Below are 21,175 nucleotides of genomic sequence, written 5' to 3' on the forward strand. Positions count from 1 at the left end.
GGCGTTTTTAATGTGAAGTGGAATTCTCACACAAATTGCCAGCTGCCAACAAAAATCAACTAATGGCATTGTTGTGGAGGTACGAGCTGAGAGCCCACGTTGAGTTGCAGTGCAGCTACAGCAGGGTCAGGTCTTCTAATCAAATGTCAGCCGAATTTGAAAAGGTTTCCATGGTGTGACACGCAGGCATCCCAAATATGGCTGACAGCTGTTAGTGTTTATCTGGGGCTTTTGCTGCAAGGCCTTTGGGGACATGCTGGGCAAATTCTCTACATTTATGAAGATGTTGGCAAAACAGCGAGCTAAAAGTAAAAGGTTTGGATGTAATGCTATATCTTAGCAATATGTTGGAGAATTAACAGATCAGGTAAGAAATCTAGTAAATATATTGAACAGTAATTTGTCTGTATGTGAATATAACTGCATTCTGTATAATTTCAATTTGCCTTTTTAACAATTTTGTCTTTGAAATCGTAGACACATCTGTTGTGTATCCCACATCCTACAAAATTTAGAACAGTTGCTTACTTCTCGTAATCACTCACTTTGTTCGACTGGGCCCCATTAACTGTCCTAAAGAGGAATGGGGCCTCATTCCCGAGGGACAGCTGCATTCCAGTCAACAACAACCACAGACAATAAAGCTGTTTCTTCTCACATTTGCACAAAGCTTATAAAGATGAAAACCAATCCATGGAAACACTGGCTTCATCACTTGCTGTTCACTTTGATGTTATTGAAATATTAAGTTATTTTGATTCTTTATCAAGGGAAAGATTACTGTTCTTACATGTCATACATTCCACAGTGACAGGTTTTTGAAAAAGTCTTTAAATAGCGGGCAGGGAAGGTTTTCTGACATCAAGAACTCAATGGTAAAGAGGATCACAGCCAGAAACTTAAGCATCAGTCTTAACAATGATGAGGATTGTGATGAGCACTCAAACATTATAGCTCCAAAGAAAAGACCACTTATAGATGTGAACAGTAATGCATAATTGCTTTAAAAGGAAAACTAACGTGTGTAGATGTATGTCTCCTGATGTTGTTAATGCATTGTGTCAGAATAATTACTAGACTTGACAACAGTTAACAAAGCCTACTACAGTGCAGAACGTGTTGATTGAAGGGAGGACTGGATGCTTCTAGCTATTTTGGTCCAATGGCTCAGAGACAGGATTTTCCGTGGCCAGACTCTGAGTGCTGTGGATGCCACAGTGTCATGCCTCAGAGGATGACATACACTTGCAGCACAATGCTGTCATTGATTAAATGCTCGCCTCTTTATCTGCCTTTGCACGATAAATCTGCCCATGGCTCCAGTCTTTCTTCTGAGGTTATCTCAGAAGTTCAACTTCGAACTTCAGAAGTGCACTGCGAGACACATAGTAGTTTGGAGTTAGGCTGTGTTGTTTTTAAAACTTCTAATGCCACTCTGGTAAACGTTACTGTTTAAAGGACATATACTGGACAGTACTTTATCATCCAAATATGGTTTCATCACAGGTGGAACGTTCTAATAAATATAAAGGAAACATACATATTGAAATTATAATCAGATGACAGAAAAAAAACTAATGATGCAGCTATCGATTTATTTCATTAAAAAAAAAATTGCCGTGTTGAAGTAAAAAGTAAGATACAAAAGAGGAAGAAAGGCATATTTTAAAATGTACTCTGAAAAAATGTTTTTAAATGTTTTCTGAAAGCTTGAAAATGATCATTATGAGATGCTTTATATTTTGAATGAATGGTGCCTACGAGTAGAGCCTAATACAAAAATGCAGTCGTCCCTAAATCACAAACAATGTCTTGGGAAAACAATTACAATACAGGTATTTGTATAGTTATGGTCTGGTACATTCCCATTAGAAATGTGTTGGTTTGTAATTCTCCATGGAATAAAGAGAATATTTTATTATGTAATGTAGTAGGTTCCGAAGAAGATTAAGCTGATAAGAAGTTTGTGATTCTACTTTTTTCAGTCAAATGTCTGGTTCGCATGTAAGAAGGTCTGTTCTTGTGTTACAAGTGTTTCACCAGCTGCAGCAGTAAGCTGAGTGTCATAAAAGTCCATATGGGCTGCACACTTGAACATGCATCATATAATGTAATTATCTAGCAAACTAACTAAAGTGAATCTAATGACTAAAAGCTGTTGCTAATATTTTTATCAAAATGATCCAATCAGAATTAGTTTTCATGTGTTCAAGAGAATGTAACACACAACCATTGAGTGAGGCTCCTCTGGCTCCTCGGAGCCGTTAATGCGTAATCTTAGAATTTGAAAACCCTCCACGTGCACTAAATCTATTCTACTTGATAAAACTTCAGTATAAAGAGACATAACCCGAAAACATAAATATGCTTTCAGTGTGGGGAAGCCATTAGTCCTGCACAACACCCTTAAACCACACCCCTGAAGTATAAAGCAGCATGGGTTGCCATCCCCCTCCAACCATTCACTCCAGACACAGACTGATAAACTAGAAATTCTATATACTTCAAGAGATACACAGAGAAAGTATGGAAACAGGCCAGAGCCGTCCCGTGGCTCCATCCTACTTGGGATGGTCCATCTTCAACACTTTGTGCTGTTGTTTGCCATTAGGGATTGCTGCAATCGTCTGCTCTTGTAGGGTAGGTGACTTTTCCTAAATACCAAACTTTATTCTTTTCTGTTGCTGCTTTACATTTTTTTCTCCAATTCTAAAAGATGCCTTAAATCAATAATACAAACTGCTTTTTTAAAATGCTGTAAAAGTGAATATGAGTAGTCATTTTGATTATTGTTTTTAAAGGCACAAAATGCAAATTCTGCTGGGGAATCAGCCATTGCTCAGGATGCATCGAGGACAGCCAAGATCCTCAATGTCATCGGGCTTGTGTGCGGAATAATTTTGCTCATCATTTTCATCGCTCTCAAAACCACTCAGATGTAGCGCCATTGAAAGTGTCAATTCTTGCCATTGGCAGCGTCGGCACTTCAGCAAGCTTTTGTCATCTAACCCACATGGACTTCCCTTCCCCCTACATACAAAATTAAGAGGAAACAGATGTCTACAGTGTTTTTAATGTAGAAACATGCATGCTTTTTGTAAGGAAAAAACGGTTTCCTGTTTTTATGTAATGGAATGATTATCTTTTGTTGTTATAAAAAAAAGTGCAACCTGATTTTTTTTGTGATCAGTGATTATGAGATCTAAACAAATCAGAAATGTCAAAAAGTTCACTTTTTTTGTAGTTACTGGCCAAAAATACTATTAAGTATTTATTTTTGTCTCACATGTCCATTTACTTGGAATCATAGGAAATGACCTGATATAAAATGTAAAGATACATGTGTGAAAAATTATTAAAATCCTGGGCTGAGAAACAAGAGTCCATCTATTATTCATTCCAAGGTGAAATCCAAAATAATTAATTAAGTATAACAGTGAGGAAGGATAGAATTCCTCATAGTCATGTTATTATTAACCTGGAGCATCTACAATTGTATGTATTTAGCAACAGTTACAATACGATCTAATAGGGATTTGTGCTTACAGTAACATCTGCTTGACATCTGTTACCCACTTCTAGAAAAACACCAGGTTTTGATTGTGGGGTTGTGTTTTTATTCAGTCTGGTCTTTCTCTTCTTTGTCTTGGGCCTCCAAGCTCTTCTCTCGCAAAATTCCCTCAAGATGCAAGAGTAGAGATTTCTCTCCGTGCTTCCTGTGAAGTTCTTCAACTTTCTCCCTGCAAAAGCACTGCCCACAAAAACACTAGATGCAAACAGGACAATGATATAATGAACAAACGGAACAGTAACAACAGAGTATTATTTCATAGTTAGTGGAAATATTCTGATCTTACATCTTCAGACAGCAGTCCTGGGCTTGGTTTGTGCAGCCTGTGTAAGAGGGAGGCAGCATGAAAGTTGGACAGAGTAGCATGTGAGTCCCTTACAGGGGCCTCTTGGTCTCGAAACCGTGCATACAAATTGGCCCCCTGTCCTGAGGGGCACACTCCCCACAGTCTGGCATTAAACAGCTCCCCCAGGCATGCCTGCAGAACCTGGGATGTAAAGTCAAACAGACCAACAACATTTGAATTAACATCAAGCCAAAGTAAATCCAATTAATAGTTCAAACTTCAGCTTTATTTTTAGTGGAAATAAAAAATGAGTACTTGTTTGTACCTTGAAGAAAAGCCTCTGGAAGGCAGGACTGGAGTCAGAGCTCATGTCTTTAACACTGACATGGGCCAGACAGTGGAGCAGCAGCAGAGAGAAGCCTCCAACTGACTGGAGCCTCTGGCGACGGACAAAGAGCAACTCCTCTGCTTCCTGTCAACAGAGCAGTCATTCACCTCATACTCTGAGCAAGACATGCAAAAACATATACACATGATCTGTGTCACACTCCATCATAGTAAGTGGATATAAAATATGGATAAACTCCCAGTATTGCAACCTTTTGATTTAAAGCCATGGAGATGGTGGGCCACAGTTTGAAGTTGCTCCTTTGCTTAGGTTGTGGATCCTTCTGAAATCTGAAGGAATGTGAAACAGCAAAGGGGACCCCAGAAACAGGCTTTACAACCCTGAGCTCATGCTGAAAAATATGAAGGTTATTGAAATGCTGGTTAGATCTGAGGGGTCTTTTAAGTCTTACAGTCTGACCCTGTTCCGGTGTGAAATGTTTGGGAGGGGGGGAGGGCAGAGAAAGAATCTTTTCTGTCCAGAAAGCAGCAAGGCTGGAGAAGATGTTCAATAAAAGCTTTCACTGGTTAGATCTGTTCACTGAATAGCCTCTTGTCTGTCCCCTTAGGCCCCCTCAGCATTGGTGAGGGCTCCAGGATGTAAACAGCATAATGACGTAGAAAGTTGAGTCATTGCTGGAGCTGTTTCTTATGTACTGATTCATTTTGTTCAGTGGTAAAATGGTCATGGTGATTTGTTTTAAGACTTGTTACTCTCAGCTGCATTTAATACAATTCGCTCATTTCACTATTTTTTTGCATTTTCAGGGATCATATGGTTCATTTCATTGGTTGACCAGTGGTCAACATGACACCTGGCATTCTATTGGTTGAGTTTGACAGGGTTGTAATACAAAACATTCCAAGCACACAGGAGAAATCCAAGAGGAGGCAATTCACGGGCAGCTAAAAGTCCTGCTCTCAAAATGTTAATAAAGTAAAACTAACAGCCAAATATAGTATTAAATGCAAAGGGACTCATTAATGTTGGCACAACCAGGCTATGTGGGGTTCAGCTTCCTGCCCAAGGACACTTCAGCATGCTGACTGAAGGAGCCAGGGATTAATCTTCTGGTTGGTGGATGCCCCGCTTTACCCCCTGAGCCACAGCCGCTCTTATAAACACACACTGGATCAGTTGGAACAACATGAAGATTTTACCTGATAAAAGAAGGAATTTCTGAAGGCGTTGTTAAAGTAGTTGTTGTTTGGCAGACTGGCAGTTATCTGAAGTGAAATAGCTGGAGTCTGTTGGAAAGAAGAACAACAACCTAAGTAATTCTTGTTTAAGTATGCCAATGTTACCTCAACTCAGAAAAAATAAAGAAATGCAACCTTGTTTATTCACTAAAATAACAAAGTAGAATTAATAAAGAAATGTGTTTTTGGTTGAGCTTGAATAGATTATACAAGCCTGAGGGATACAGTGTTTATTAAAAGTTTTCCTGCCTAAATGAATTCGGCCTCCACAGAGGCTCACAAGAAATTAAGATTAAAAAGATAGCTGGGGGCCAGGCCACTCAAATATTCAAAATTAAACAGTAAAAACATTTTAGAAAAATATAGAGGAAAAACAAGTTTATAAATCAGAGTGAAACTTCGTCACCAACCAGTTGTAGACTGTGTAATGTTTGCATCAGGAAGAGTCCGTGTTGGTAGACCAGGAACTCTCGGGGGTTGAGGACAGACGGGTCCACTGGGATCAGCTCTCCCTCACATTCCCACTGAGCGTCAAGGATATCGACAAAACTGTTGCCTCTGTCTGCACAAAACACAAAGCCCAACAATTTCCAATAATCTTTTAATACTGCAGTCTACTGTTATTGCTGCAAAAACTGTAGCAAAAGTCCCCGTCCTGTTTAACTGAGCTGCAGAAGGTCAGGTTGTCCACATCAAGCTAACTTTAACTTGAGAATCAGTTGAAAATCCATCCAAAACGTTTTCAAGACAAGTCACAATGTGACACCTGATGAATATGCCATCTACATGGGTTGTACGCCATGTGTGTACATGTTCAAATGTGTATAAAGGCTGTGAGAGTGTATGTGTATGGTTGATGCGCGCAAGATTTTTTTAAATAGTCCACCTACTCCACCTGACCTACCACTGAGCTCCCCTCTCAGAAGCCCTCTCCCGCAGGCCCAGCCCCTCAGCTGCAGCTCCACCACCTTCAGCAGCTGGAACAGAGGAGAGAGCTCCAGCAGCCTGGTCCACTCCTCCTCTGAGGCATAAAATGAACATGAATGATAAAGTTTACATGACTCACTGCATGCAACACTCTGATTGAGCATGTATTTTACATCACAGTGTTACCTGGGACTGTGGGGACAGAGATGTGTGTGGGCTGAGCAGACTCTTTCACAGGCTGGTTGTCTGTCAGGAAATATGTTGAAATGACTCATTAAAACCACAGCCAGCAGACAGTCAGTTTGTATTTTCCACAATAACTGTCGGTACAAACAGCTTTGTTCTTAAAAGGTATCTACAAGGGATTTTTCAAGAACTTGACACATTCATCAATTTTCTCGTAGTTTGAGTTTTTCTCATGCGTACAAACAGAATTTAACAATGGACCAGATCTGTCATAAGAGTCAGATAAAATTTGTCTTATTCAAATCAAGTTTTTCACACATGGATTGTAAATTTTATTATTTTAAAGCACTTATATATTAATTGCAAAAAGTTATGTTCATATTTGCCATCCTTGCATGTTTGCTCAAAGAAGATGACATTATTTGCCTTTTTTATGCAGGTAACTTATACATTTTTCTGACGTTAGAAGTGTTTGCAGAATTGAAGAGTCAGGCTCGTACAAACTCACTTTACAGAGTACAAAGTAAGAATTTTCATGCATGAGGTCCAATGACTGTAAAACTCAGTTTATGTGGATGTGTAAATATCTGTGTCCCTCCCCAGATATCTTTTGCCAGACTTAAGCAGGGAACATGTATTATTCTCACTCATGTTTCGTCCTGTAGCCGAGCACAGCACAGTTCAACAGTGTGAAAGCTTTAATTTCTGCTCACCCTGGGACTGGACGCCAGAACAGGCAGTGTGTGTTTGTGAGTTGTGTGTTGGTGTTGAGCCGGCCTGCAGACCATTGTCCTGGGACTGAGCTCCATTCACAGGCTCCCTCAGAGACTGAGTGGAGATTCCTTTAGAAACACAGATTGTAAAGAACCCTGTAAACTTTGTGATCCAGACATCAAGTAACCCTAACCCGTGAGAATTTGTCTTAAATCAAAGCCAAGACACATTATGTTGAGGTACTGGACTCTAGAGACAGGTAAAGATTTGACACGGACATGAATGATTTACATTTTCTTATTTTTAAACTTATCCCAGTTGTGATTTAACATCTGTACATTTACATATACAATCTGAGTTTTGGCACATGCAACATTATTGTCAAAATGATTATAGTCATGTTCTCCTTCTACTCCATCTCTAATCTCCAGAGGCGTTAAAGAAGCAGAACGTAGAGAAACAACAACATCCTGGATCTCAGACGCTTCGGATTTTTTTTTAACACAAGCACACACAAACAGTTGAATTTGTACAAACACTGTGTCCGTTTTTCTCCTCTCTGCTCTAATCTGGTGCATTTTAACAACCAGCTGACTTCACAGTACTTCTAAGCATAGAAGGCTCTCTCCACACAAGGGTTGAGAGGCTTGAGAATTACATACCTTTCACCACAAGCACAGAGGCAGTCCAGACTCTGGAGGCTATTTCCAGCCCATATGCTGGTTTTACTGAAAAACCTGCAAACATGTCAGAAAGCAAACTTAAAGAGGGAGCCTGGTGATATTTTATGTTTTAGACCAAAACCAACAAGGTATTAATCCTACAAACAATGTAGTTTCTCTCCTCAAATATACTGTTGATAATATTGCTGTGACAAAGACCCAGTGTCTTGCAAAATCTATATTATAAAACTATAAAAACACATAAATAAGCCTCACTGACATGAGCCCCCTAACTACTATGGAAATGGGCTTCTATAGTTTATTTTGAGTCAATTCCATTTACATTATCCTGCTGCCATATATACTCACAAAGAATATTTTGAAAAGACATAAATGATTCAGGTTCAGAGGAAGGAAGTGTGGGTGGCAGAACTAGTTCACAGACTATACATCAAAACTCAGAAACAACCACAAAGACACTGACTCTGTACCTGAGACATGTCGATTGCAAGTGTTGGGGGAAAGGCTGGCCGACTGTTTTTCTTCCAGCAGCTGGTTCAGTCTCTCCAGCAGAGGCAGAGCCTTCTGCTGAAGCAAACCCATGACCTTAGTCTGTCTCCTCCTGCTGCACTGGACCAGGCCATAGTCCTTGTACCAGAAGTTACCACACAGCACCGCCTAGACAACCACCAAAGAGAAGGAGCTCAAAATAACACAGAGATAATCAAAACCAATATTTTTACAGCCCTCTTAAATTTTGCTTTGACTGTTGAGCTTAGGTCTAAACAAACTCTAGGGGATGACAAAAAAATCCCAGACAAACCCCACTGTGTCATGTATTTATAATTCAGTGTCATTTATTGAGCGGGTCTGCCCGTGCCGTGACCTGAGCAGTGTCGGCACGCAGCTGACTGCGTTGTCTGGTGAAGTGCAGAGCGACAAGAACGGCCTCCAACTCCGTCTGTCTGGAGCAGCACTGCTCCCACAGCTCGCTCTGTCTCAGCTCTCTGTCCTGCGGGACACATAAACACAGAGGATTCAGACAACAACGTCCCACTGTGCATCTCAGAGCTCTAAACTTGTGTCAAAGGTCAAGACTCTCCAAAAACATCAGGACACATAAACAGTTGGTATTGCATATTGTATATAGGGCTGTTTATAGGGAAGACATGCAAACTCCACGCAGGAAGACCTTAGCCGAACCTCATATTCGAACCTGGTACCTTGCTTTGATGTAACAGTACTAACCACTGTTCCACCATGCCATCCTGATATCAGTCCATATTGATTATCATCACAATAGATATCAAATTATTGTGTTTTTCAAGTTTAAAGACTGATTTTTGTTCCTGAGTGAATTTGTGGTTTTAAACTGGTCTTTGTGGACAGAGAATGAAACAAATTTGTCTCGTCTAAGGTAGATCATTAATTAATTAATTAATTAATTATTAAATTAATTATGTGTTCTACCGCCTCACTGTGCTTGCACCATGCATACACCATTAATACATATAGATTTTTTGTTGTACTGCCGCTGACAATTACACTGCAATAATTGTTATATTGCCCAGCCCTATATAGCATCTAACACCTGATGTACATGTAACTGTGTGAAACAAAAAATAAGCTACAGTCTCACTCATAAATCACAATGCCAATATTCTGACCACAGCATGCAGAGTTGTAGCCCAGTTTCCTCCCTGTGTCCACTTTTCCTGTTCTTGCTGCAACTGCTCCACACAGACATCCACCTTTTCGAGCCCCGACATGAGCTGCGACTGCCAGGCGCTCTGCTGATCCCACTCCTCCTCATCACCTATACACAGAGAGGGAGAGACACACAACGACATGCTGCCAACCCAAATTAAATACCCAACTCTGACATTATGTTAATAACTATGGAACTGAAGGATCTGACAGGAGATTCTGGTACAAGAGTGCCTCTCTTTAGGAGAGCAATGAATGTAACCACAATGCAGGTCATGACTGCAATTTCCCTTCATGCTCTTCATCCTGCCAGTTTGGCAGCCGCAGTTTATACCCTGCGTAAGGATGTGTAGAACATGTGGAGGCAGCATGAGAGCCAAGTGAGAGTGCTGAGCGGCTCTCCTCTGGGCCTCGGCCTGCGATGAATCCTGCAGCTCCGCAGCTGCTTCCCTCAGTTGCCTCCCTGACCACTGGAGCTGCTGTGGAGTACACATTTACACGTGGAACATGAAAAATGGAGGTACAACTTTGCATTGGAATGAATAAAGACATTGGAAACAATCGTGCACACACTCATAAACAGAGATATAGTAAATTATCACTTTGCAAACACCTAAAGAACCATGTCATCATCCGGCTTTCTTGTTGTGCGCCACAGGAAATGAAAAGCTTCCCTCCAATTACTCTCCATTGCCACTTGCCTCCAGCATTCACATATCCCCTCCATCATCTCCTCATGCTCAAAAGGTTCTGCCTCCTGGCTATGACTATCCTCTGAGTAGAGACTATGTAAGACATTTCCAACCAAAACAGCAAACTCCCCCTGCTGACCTGAGAAGACTTAACTTCTGTGACTCTGGTGAGATACTGGAGAAGAGCTGAGTCCAGATCAGAGAGAATATCTTCCTCACGCTGCCTCTGATGCTGCCAGTATGTGTTTCGCACACACACCTCTCTCTGCAGAGCCTCCACCTGGAAGCAACGATAGGAAGATGCATTAACACCCAGCAAAGAGCTTCGATCTCTTATCAAGTCCACAAAACTCCCTCCAGCAGAAATGACTGTAGAGAGTTGAATCACTTTTATTCTCACTGGTCACATTAAAGATGACTTGCACCAGAGCATTAATGGAAGCATTTCTCTAAAGTACTGCCCCACCTGCACACCATCAGTTTGATCTGCCACTGTTAGCCAGAAGGAAGCTGTAACAGGCAGAATGTGCTTTCTGGATACATCCAGTCTGGCTCCAACCACTGGTGCCAACGTCCCTGTCACTGGGTCAACAGTCTGAGATCCATAACGAATCGCCACCAGACCTATAAAGACCAAGATGAACTTATTTTATTCTGTATTGTTTCAAAGACCTTTAAAGAGGGTTTAAGTGCGTCAGTTGTACACTGACCTCTGCAATAGCCTGTTTTTGACAGTACCTTTTCCATCTGGGTCCTCCATGGTTCCTGCCAAGGGTAGAGTAAACCCAGAGACCAAGTCAGTGTGACATCCCAGCACCGGCACACTGAGACCAGATCCCATGGGGTCAGGATACTCCATCCCCAGCAGAGCTGTCACACCCACATCAGAGCCTGACAGAGGCATCTCCCCTGGGTTCAACAGCACAGAAGAGGAAAAAAAGAAATAGAAGAAAATAAATATTTATATAAAAAGGTGCTCAAATATCTTTTCTCACTTTAAGTATTCCTGAACTTTTTTTCTAGGAAGTTTGATAGGAGCTCAACCTATTTACATGAAATTGTGTGGAAGGGTGGGACATGAACCAAAGGAGAACCAATACAATTTTTGTGCAGATCCGGAACAGGGCACATATCCAGGAACCTGTTTTTCTCATTCTTTAAAATTGTGAGATTGGATGTTTTTGGCATTTTCACTGATTTCCCAGAGATTGTTTTCATCATTGATCTTGATGAAAACAATCAGGCAAGTTTTGACAACTTTCCATGAGTGTTTGCTATTTGTTGCACCTTGACTGAATTTAATGGGACTTTAAGTGTAGCCAAGAAGGGTGATGTTTTCATTTGCATTTGTTTTGGTTTGTGAGCAGGATTACACAAAAGCTACCGAGCCGATTACAGTTATAATACTTGTTGGAGGCCTGTGGTACTGGTCAGGGAAGAATTATACTGTGGATCCAGATCAGTGGGCCAATCCAGGAATTTATTTTTTAACTTTAATATTACGAGATGGGGCCTTTTTGTTTATTTGCATTAATTTCTCACTTAATAATTCATGGATCTTGAAAATCAGACATGTTTAGGGGACTAATATGTAGGAGTGCATGCAATTTGGTGCAGATCCAAATAAAATCTGGATCTAGTGAATTTAAATAATGTTTCTTAAGGGGACCTTGAGCCTTGTTGGAGGTATGTACTCTACTGAGTGACAGTCTAGTTGTTGTTTCATTTGACTGAGCTCAAACCAAATTAAATGCAGAAATAAGTGCAGACAGAGACAGGATGTGACTGCATGTCACATCTATTATAAGACATTGTAAAACTACAACAAGCAAAAGTACTGATTCTCTAGCACAGCACACATGACATACAACCACCACTGAAATTTAGACACAGTGGTGCTTCAAAGCGAACACAAACAATGATAAAAAGGAATGCAAGCACAAGCTCTCTGATGTCAAGGATGTAAACATTCACACTGACATAATTTATTTGTAACCAGGCTCATATTAAACAGGTAATTTGACACAGTGTGTTTGGGCAGTAGGTTTTTAATGTCTGGATAGTTTTGGACTCCTGGCATGCTGGAAATATTGAGGCTACAGGAGGTCTGTTTTATCCCTTCTAATGTGGATATGGTCTACATATTAATTGATGCATGTCCTAAGATAATTGGTTTGTGTGGGACAAACAGGTCACATGCTAGGTTTCTGTGGAGGGTGGTTGCTTGTGACAAATAAAGGTCATCCTTTCCACATTCTTTGCAAACTCCCTTTCTAACTCGATAAAAGAGTCACTTTGTGCCTGAAACTTTTGTTTTTATAAGAGGTGGTCACTTAAGGACAACGCTGTGTGATTCAGGAGGAGATAAAAAGGTAGTGAAAGGTTGTGCATTTTCTTTTGTGCAGTATAAAAAAACATCAAGTTATCTTACTTCCAAAAGTAGCAAAGGCCTTAGTTTTATGAATTTGTCTTCACGTGTCACAACAACAAAAGCTGTAAAGAAGAAACCGATAAGGAAATATAAAGTAATAGGCCTCTGCTGCATATTTCTGCTCAGCAACAAGCAGATTTATGGCAAAGTGAGGCTGACATTCTCCATTTGGGATTATATATTCTCAGATACTAAGTTTGAGTAAGATAGAAAACTTCAGAGGGCAAGAGAGCAGCAGTGGGGGGAGAGGACAGACACAGAGAGAGTTTGTGATGTACAACCCACAAGATCCATTCATTCTCTAACTGGTGTTTCCTCACCCAGACTCCCTCCATCCCTCTGGAGACCCTCGGCCCAGTCCAGCAGCATCTCCAGCCTGGTTTGTAACTGGAGTTGGCTGTGCAGGCTCCGTCCCCAGGCCTGCTGGAGCTCCTTGGCCGCAGCCAGGACATGATCTTGTCGACCGCTCCCTCTCTCACTGCCTGGATGAGGCTGCAGATCCTGCAAATTTCCTTCTGAACCCCACTCCTCAGAAAGTGGCTTCAGGAGATCCAACACTTTGAACATTGCTGTGAGAACCTGATGGAGACATTTTGGCAACTCATGTTGCAATATCACTTTTTTTTTTTTTAGAGAATATTTTTTATTCATATTATTGTATATTTAACCAGGCAGTTACTTGGATAGTTACCTATTTTGCAATGCTGAGACTTAAAAGGCAGCATACAAAATGTATACATTTGAATATCAACAACATAAATTCCCATTTTAGGTCCCATGCTGGAGAATAAACTATATCTAGTTAAACTGTATAAACATTATGATTTTCCAAAACCAAAATAACCACAAAATCTAAAATAAGATATTGACCAAGAATCGTCTTGTCCAGATAATTTAAAACAGACTTGAAAACAATTTTCACAATTTCAAGTCCCTCTGAGCATTGTTTCAGGAGAAATGGTATTTAAAGACATTTTTGATGTCGGGGAACTAAACTATACATTCACAGATTAGGTGTGTAACCAAGCACCTTGCAGTCTAGTAGACTTTGGTATCCTCCTGCATTAGGGACCCGTTGTCCCGCCATCATGTTGGCCCCTCTTACTCTCACCATTCGCCCACTCAGAGGTTCTATGAAGGACTCTGCCAGCAGGACTCCCCCTACTGGCAGCACAGCTCCTACACCGTCACACAGAACAAGGTTAACTCATAATAAGTCATACAGGATGTACTGGGGTCTCCTCAGCTGTACTGACCTGTCATTGGATCCAAGCTGACCCCGACTGTGAGCACAATGTTCCCCGTCCTGGGTTCTAGCATGGGATAACCGATCTGTATGGGCTGAGGCAGGCGGGTGATGGGGCAGACATGCACACCTCCCAGTGGGTAGACCAGTCCAGTCTCAGGGTGGATTGTCACAGCCAGTATGGGCACTGGGACTCCTGTGTCTGGGACTGCCATGGGAGCTCCGAGCTGCAGTCTCTGGCCCGGTCTGAGGCCCCTGAGGTGGGTGCTGGGTAGAGGCTGGTCTGAGTGGCCAGAGGTTGGGAAAGGAATGAAAGGAAGGAGGGGACTGTCCCACTTCCTGTTGTCACCTAGGATAAAGAATGGCAAGCGACAGTTTTATTAAAAAAAGAGCCCCGCCAATGTCCTCCTATGTCATCAATCTGAATGATGTATTGTAATTCATGAGCTATATTACTTTCACGCTGTCATGTGTCAACAATCTGAGTGATCTTTAAATGCATGCTTTTAGTTATGCTGTGAAACAAACTGTTGACATTGTACTGCAGCCCAGTTTGTGTCCATCCACTTTCATATCGCAGACTTTTACTACCATGATTTTCAGTGACCCACAGAAAATAAGAATGAAACTAAAATATTCTTAGCACATGATTACTTGGATGTAATGTTGAATGATTAATTGTAGAAACTCTAAAATAAATTGCCAGATTATGGTTTATGAAGGCCATGATGCAGAAGAAATTGCTTAGGACATTAAGTTTGAAAACTTCTGTGAAAACTATTGAAGGTTTTTAAAACTTAAAGTTATGTAATATAAAGGCTGGAAAATAAATCTTATGTATCAATTTACCAAAATCTCTTTTTAATTCCTTTCAGCTCACATCACAACTAAATTACCCATAAGCGACATCTAAACCAATGTTTAACCACACAGGAAACGTGTGAGAAAGGAAATGAATCTTCTTGCTGAATATACCTTGTACATTTGAAGGTGTTCTGCACAATTTAAGTTACCAACTATAAGACAGGTGCCTACAATATGTATCATTTTACATTTAGAACCTCTGTTATTTGTGAAGAAGTCTGAGCTAAATACAAAATGTGATTGTACATCTGTTAGAGCCCCTACACTTTGTAATGTCCTTTCCTGAGCAGATCATGTTCTATCTGTATAAACATAATATCATATTATTGTCTGCTTATCTTCAGGTATCAGTGCAAATGCAATGTCAGTGATCACCACAGTTTTTTTACCTGTGTTTGGAAAAGTATTTATTTCATAATCGAATGCTTTTTCTTCACTCTGAGCACTGCCTTCCTTCACACAGCACAAACACTTCATGTCACCTGCACACGAGCCTGTCGTGAACACCAGCGTGGAACTGGTAGGATCGTAGGCCACATTGCCGGCGATGGGCATCACTCGGCCGGTGTGGGGGTTGAGGAAGAAGTCAGGTGGCACTGCTGTGGTGTGGCAGCTGCTCAGCAGCATATGTGTGTGAGCGTTTGGTCTGATGAGGCCTGTGACTGGATCACAGTGAAGAGCCCGGCAGGCACGCAGGGACCCATCAGGCCCTGGAGTAAGGCACCAGGAGAGGTCACTGTTAGTGGTCACCACACACTGTCAACGATTAGGACGAAGATTTGAAGCATAGTCACATGCTGGACATGCCGTCTTTCATGCTGGGTTTTTGTTGAATAAAGCTCTGAAGTGGAAAAGCATGAATCAAGCAGCAGATGATATTTGTGGGATAGCTTTAAATAAGTGCTCATTACAACCAAAATATACTATAATAATATAATATAACAATATAAATCTAAAAAATAGTATTCACATTTTTGGGAAGCCAAATAAAATAAAATAGATGCATTCATGTGTCATTTCCATGTATTAAATGTAAATGTGACTTCAGACATGTTTTGTTTCTGCTTCTAAAATCAGATCTTGTTCTTGCAGTTCATGCTTTCAACGATAGATGGTGGCGTTTCTCTAAGATTCAAGGTTTGGAACACGTTGATTTGTGCTCACCAAAAATCTGATCCTTGTTCAGCACAGTTCCAGAGTCAGGACAAAGCATCTTGGCCCCTGGACCCTCACCCAGTAACTCCCAGGCCCCCTGACGCTGACACTCAGCTGACACCAGCTCTCCCATCTCCTCCACCAGGGATGTGAGCCTCTGCATCCAACTGAGGGTGAGAAACAACAGACCTAACGTGAGAGGGGGGATTCACTCTGTGACGATTTAAAAGGATAAACTGAAGCTTTACTTCTGCTGGTGTAGTTCACAGGCCGGCTGGTTGCTGTTGTAAACCTTTGACAGTAATCTGGTGCACTGTCTGAGATGAGTTGTAAACACACTGTGGACTCTCTGCTGGGTCTGTTGCTCTTGTCTCAGAACCTGTGGGGAAAGAGCAAAACCTGATCTTACTCTCACACTCAAAATAAAGAGTAAGAGACAAAATTATTGATTTTTTTGAAAATCAATTAGTCTAAATCACTTTTTAAGTAACAAATGTTAAACGTTTCTCTGTTGAAGTTTCTAAAGTGTAAGGACTTGCTTCTACCTTTGTGTTTTCTTGGGTTTTAGTGACTAGTAATTGCACTGGATTTGGCTGCAACGCTGTTTACCCCTAAAACTCCCAAAGTGTTTTGTGGACTCAAACACTTCACCCACCCCTCCATCTGCATGTTGGTGAGTAGATGATGGGTGACTTTTAATTTTTCTGTAAAATATCCTTTTAGGCACTTCCCTCTATAATTGTGTAAAGTCTCTACGTCATGATGCCAAGCATCTTGGGATAATGTACGTTGTGTTTATGCACTACCCAGATACAAATCAATTCAATTGGGAGAGTGAGCACAGAAGTGAATAAACCTGTAGCTGACTGTCGAGCAGCGTCCTCAGCTGTGAGGCCAGAGTCTTCCGTCGCGCTGCCTCCCTCTCTACCTCCCTCCTCATCCTCTCATAACCCTCCTCCGTCCTCTCCTCGGTGATCAGGCATGGGTGAAGCAGCTGCAGTTTCCCAAGCACTCCCTGGTAGAGCTCCTTTACCTTGATATAGTAACATATATGAAAACTGAATGACTATCACCCTATCATCATAAGATAGTAATCAGATCACACATCTCACTTCCACACCCAGTTCAGCCAACACACACCAAAACAACACAAACGAGACATCAGCGTTCGTGGGATAACACAGAGGTGTAAGATGGGCCATCTCCACTTACATCTTTATCACCTCAGCTGTCCTGAGGGCTGTAACAACAAGCTCTATACAACCGTATAATAGTTTGAACGTACAAACAGGAAGGAGGACGGAGAAAGAGGTGTGTGACTAAAAACAGAGGCATTCCAGCTGCGACACCCAATCTGTTTCACAAGACTTGAACTTTATGGAGGGGACAAAGATAAAGATGCAAAACATCAGACACACGGATGAATTGTATTGGATCAATGCATATGGAAAACTGCATTGACACTCCAAAATACAAAATGCATGTGAGTTGCCCTCCTCAGCTTTTGATGAACTGAGTCATTTACACTTGGTGAGTTACAGTATCTACCTTCAAATAGTGCTAACAAGGGCCAGGATCTCTCTGTGTGGAGTTTGCATGTTCTCCCCCATGTTTGGGTTTTCTCTGGGTACTCCTTCTTCCTCCCGCAGTCCGAAGAAATGCAGTTTGGGGTTAGTTTAACTTTTAAATGGATCACTAGTGTGAATGGTTGTTTGTCTCTGTAAACCTGTCCAGGATGAACCCAGCCTCTCGCTCAGTGTCAGCTGGGATTGGCTCCAGCTCTCCCTGCGACCCTCAAAGCATAAGCGGCATAGATAATGTCCGGATAGATAGAAATGCATGTGGAAAACTGCATGTGACGTTGACCACAATACAATACAACAAGCTATAATTTGCAATCAAGGAAAGCCAAGTGCAATCTAGCTCTGCCCTCCTCTACTGGACCAACTGAGTCAATGACACTTGTGGAGTTACAACTTCTACCTTCAAACAGTGGCAACTAGAACCAAGGCTAAGATAATAAAAATAACCCAAATAAGTGCTAAATAAGAACATAACTGTATGTCATCTGTAAAACACGCATCTAGGAAGGAGGAAGAACGTGTCATTCTCTCAACATATGTGTTTATTTTGCATGTAAACAGAGAGTTGCTGACCTCAGTGGTGAGCTGTCCCAGCCGTGTAGTGACTGACAGACTCTGTGTGAGCAGGAGGCTGTAGAAGGTGCTGCTGCTGAAAGCCTCCAGATCCACCTGATGTTCATAATCCCAGAACTCCCCCAGCGTGTCCGCACAGACTGTTATAAGAGAAAAACACTTGAGAATAAACAAAAAACATATTTAAAGTCCAAGAATCTCTCTCTCAAAGTGAACTTTGAAGGACCTGCATAATGTGCTGCCTGAGGAAGACCAAAGAGCTAGGTGGATCCATGTTTTGATGCTCAGATGTTCACTTTCTCTCTGCCAGGCTTTAAATCTAACTGATGTGATCACATTACTTCAATTTAAGCTTCTTTACACTGGCTCCCAGGAGTGATTATAAAATGTCACTGTCTACTTCTCAGACACTTCATTGTTCCATCTTATATATGTGACATGTTCTCACCCTATAATGTTGTGTACCATGAGATCCTCAGGCAGAGGCCTGCGATCTTTCCCAGACAGACTGAAAAACTAAAGGTGACAGAGCCTTTGCAGTCAGGGGAGCTCCTCTGCTCCAGGAGATCGGGTCGGATGAACCAGTTAAATCTTTTAAGTCCCTTCTAAAGAAATGACTCTATCAGACAGTTTTCTCTGATTACCTCTGCCAAGGAGTTTATGTTTTCATCAGTGTGTTTGTTTACAGCATTATGCAAAATTACTGAAAATGGAAGTTTGTGTAGGGGTGAAACATAACCCAAGGAAGAACCCATTCAATCTTGGAGCTGATGTGGGTAAACAGGTGGATCCAGGAATTCCTCCTCACTTTCATAACAAGGTTAAAAAAAACGTGCTCTCTAACTGCCCCTCTAGTTTTACTAGAATTTCAATTTTCTTTAAATTGTCTTTTAATCTTTATAACTAATGTGTTTATTGATGTATTTCTTTTAGTTGTTTCTTTGCGAAGAACTATAATTTGAATGTATAAATACAAAATATATATATAGATATATATATATATATATCTATATATATATATATATTTTTTTTTTTATTGTAATATTACTATTTTGGTGTTGATTTGGTTTATGTGTGCACATTTTAAACTCGAAGTCCGTGTTTTACATCAGACATTTTTTTGCACAATTGTTTTGGTGGCAGAAGATGGATTTCAGTATGTTTGTGTATGAACCTATCTCCTATTACAACCAAAATATAAATATTTAGTTGAATGCTTTTTCCCTCTTGACAGATTCCCTTGATAAAAACCCTCACTCTCCAGATGTTGTCCTCTGTATGATGTTAGTGACTTCCCCCAACTATGTGACATTTGGACTGTTAGTTCACATGATATGAGGCTTTTCTTCAGTAATTCAATAATTGGCTGATGGGCTGGAGTAGTGCCCAAGGGTCCCTGTCAGTGTTACATAAGAAGCCACCATGGTTTTCAAAGATCAACAAAGTTCAAGTGTGTTTCAGTACATGCATGTGTGTGTGTCATGTGTGCATACTGCAGGTGCTGCAGGTTGACATGGTGCAAAGTATGTCTGAATGTATCTTATGTAACCGTTGGCCTTAAGGCTTTCAATAAGCAGAGCTCACGTGTGCGATATCCAGAGTTACACTGTTGCACCTGCTTGAACAGAGTCTTGTGTCACTCTGGCTTGTTGGTTGCGGTGAGTCTTCCTGAGTGAGATCACCCTTGAACCCTTTGATGAGTAATCATCCATGTGGTAGGCCAACTGCAGCAAGCGATACCGCACTCTGATTGGTTTCTTCTCGGGCCATCCGTACCGTCGAAACAGGATCTGCATGCGGGATAGATTTGTGAATGTGTTGTACTCAGTGTGTAGTGGCAGCGTGTGTTTGTGTATCTACACTGACCAGGACTGTAACACACAAACAGAGGATGACCACAGCTCCAAACAGCAAACCTCCAGTCGCCAACCAATCTGGTCGAAGTAACAGGTTGCGTCTCCGACTTATTCCCACCCTGGTCACATGACGGGGGATGGTGGAGAAGAAGGGGCCAGGCTCGTAACACTGGGCCCCTGCAGGCATCACTCGTACATACTGAGTGAGAGCAAAACGAAGGGTCAGTTTGATTGAAATATTGGTTCATTTAGTCTCTGTATACATATTAAATATATATTCTTCACTTAATTGTGGTCAACATGGTTCCCTGGATCTATGTGTTTGACCACTAGTGGCGCTGTAGAGTAATAATTTGATCAACAGGTCTCTCTGCTCTTTGTGTTTTATTATCAAATACCTGAGGATCTCATGCATACCCTCACATGAATAGTTGTTTTGGGTTAGAGGTTAGCTTTGTTTTGCATACCAAGGGTAAAGTGGTGATACACATGTCTTATTTCTTATCTTCTGCTACTCAAAAAGAAGAAACTTCAGTCTCTTGATGGTATATGGAATATGTAAATATAGAAATCAACATTCGCAAATGTTGAAGGAAGTATGAAATGGACTCAGCATGTCTGTTTGGTTATAATACAAAATGCATTTTGTTATAAAACAAGATATATAATTCAATGGGGAGATCATCTCCTGTTATACAAAAGTGGAGCTTTTCATTTGGAGCCAGAGTCTTTGTAGCTATCAGGGAGTAAAGCCTCAGTATCAATGTGCCCATTGTTTAATCCATCTCTGTACTTTGACTTTTTAGTTTGGTCCATGTCCCATCCACTAACATGGAGGAAATTAGGTTTACGAGCTATACTGCAGCCAATCAAGTACGTCTATGCTTTTAGGGAACTGTCATGCTGCCCATTACACTTTTATTTCAAAGGAACACTGCTTGTATTATGTGAGGTGTAGTTACCATGTGTTTGTGCTGATGGCTGCTCAGTGTAAAAACATAAACACCAGGCTGGTCAAAGACCACTGAGAAGAAGCTGGGAGGAGTCCAGGACAGAGTCAGCTCCTCTTTTAGTTGCCTGAACGCACCCCAGTCAAAGCCACTGTTGGTGTTGTACAGGCTGTCTCTGAAACACA

The 21,175-nt window shown here is 41.2% G+C and overlaps 1 protein-coding gene and 1 long non-coding RNA gene across 2 annotated transcripts; one reads left to right on the forward strand and one right to left on the reverse strand.

Annotated features, from left to right (window-relative positions):
• Nucleotides 1–328: 328 nt before the first annotated feature.
• On the forward strand, nucleotides 329–3,376 carry LOC109630161 (uncharacterized). Its single transcript, XR_002202757.2, has 2 exons — nucleotides 329–2,640; nucleotides 2,802–3,376. It is a non-coding gene; the product is annotated as an uncharacterized lncRNA (long non-coding RNA).
• A 218-nt stretch (nucleotides 3,377–3,594) lies between these two features.
• On the reverse strand, nucleotides 3,595–14,835 carry LOC109630189 (uncharacterized). The gene is made up of 19 exons (XM_020088209.2): nucleotides 14,020–14,835; nucleotides 13,794–13,942; nucleotides 13,084–13,342; nucleotides 11,071–11,241; nucleotides 10,799–10,956; nucleotides 10,472–10,612; nucleotides 9,975–10,119; nucleotides 9,601–9,749; nucleotides 8,820–8,945; nucleotides 8,425–8,611; nucleotides 7,934–8,008; nucleotides 7,271–7,399; nucleotides 6,558–6,617; nucleotides 6,349–6,465; nucleotides 5,855–6,006; nucleotides 5,406–5,492; nucleotides 4,183–4,329; nucleotides 3,858–4,058; nucleotides 3,595–3,766 (listed from the first exon to the last, which is right to left on the reverse strand). Exons 1-19 carry the CDS (start codon nucleotides 14,222–14,224, stop codon nucleotides 3,617–3,619), a joined length of 2,808 nt encoding a protein of 935 aa, XP_019943768.2. The 5' UTR covers nucleotides 14,225–14,835; the 3' UTR covers nucleotides 3,595–3,616.
• Between the last annotated feature and the right edge of the window lie 6,340 nt (nucleotides 14,836–21,175).

Source organism: Paralichthys olivaceus, chromosome 11, assembly GCF_024713975.1.
Source record: "Paralichthys olivaceus isolate ysfri-2021 chromosome 11, ASM2471397v2, whole genome shotgun sequence".
Classification (NCBI taxonomy): domain Eukaryota; kingdom Metazoa; phylum Chordata; class Actinopteri; order Pleuronectiformes; family Paralichthyidae; genus Paralichthys; species Paralichthys olivaceus.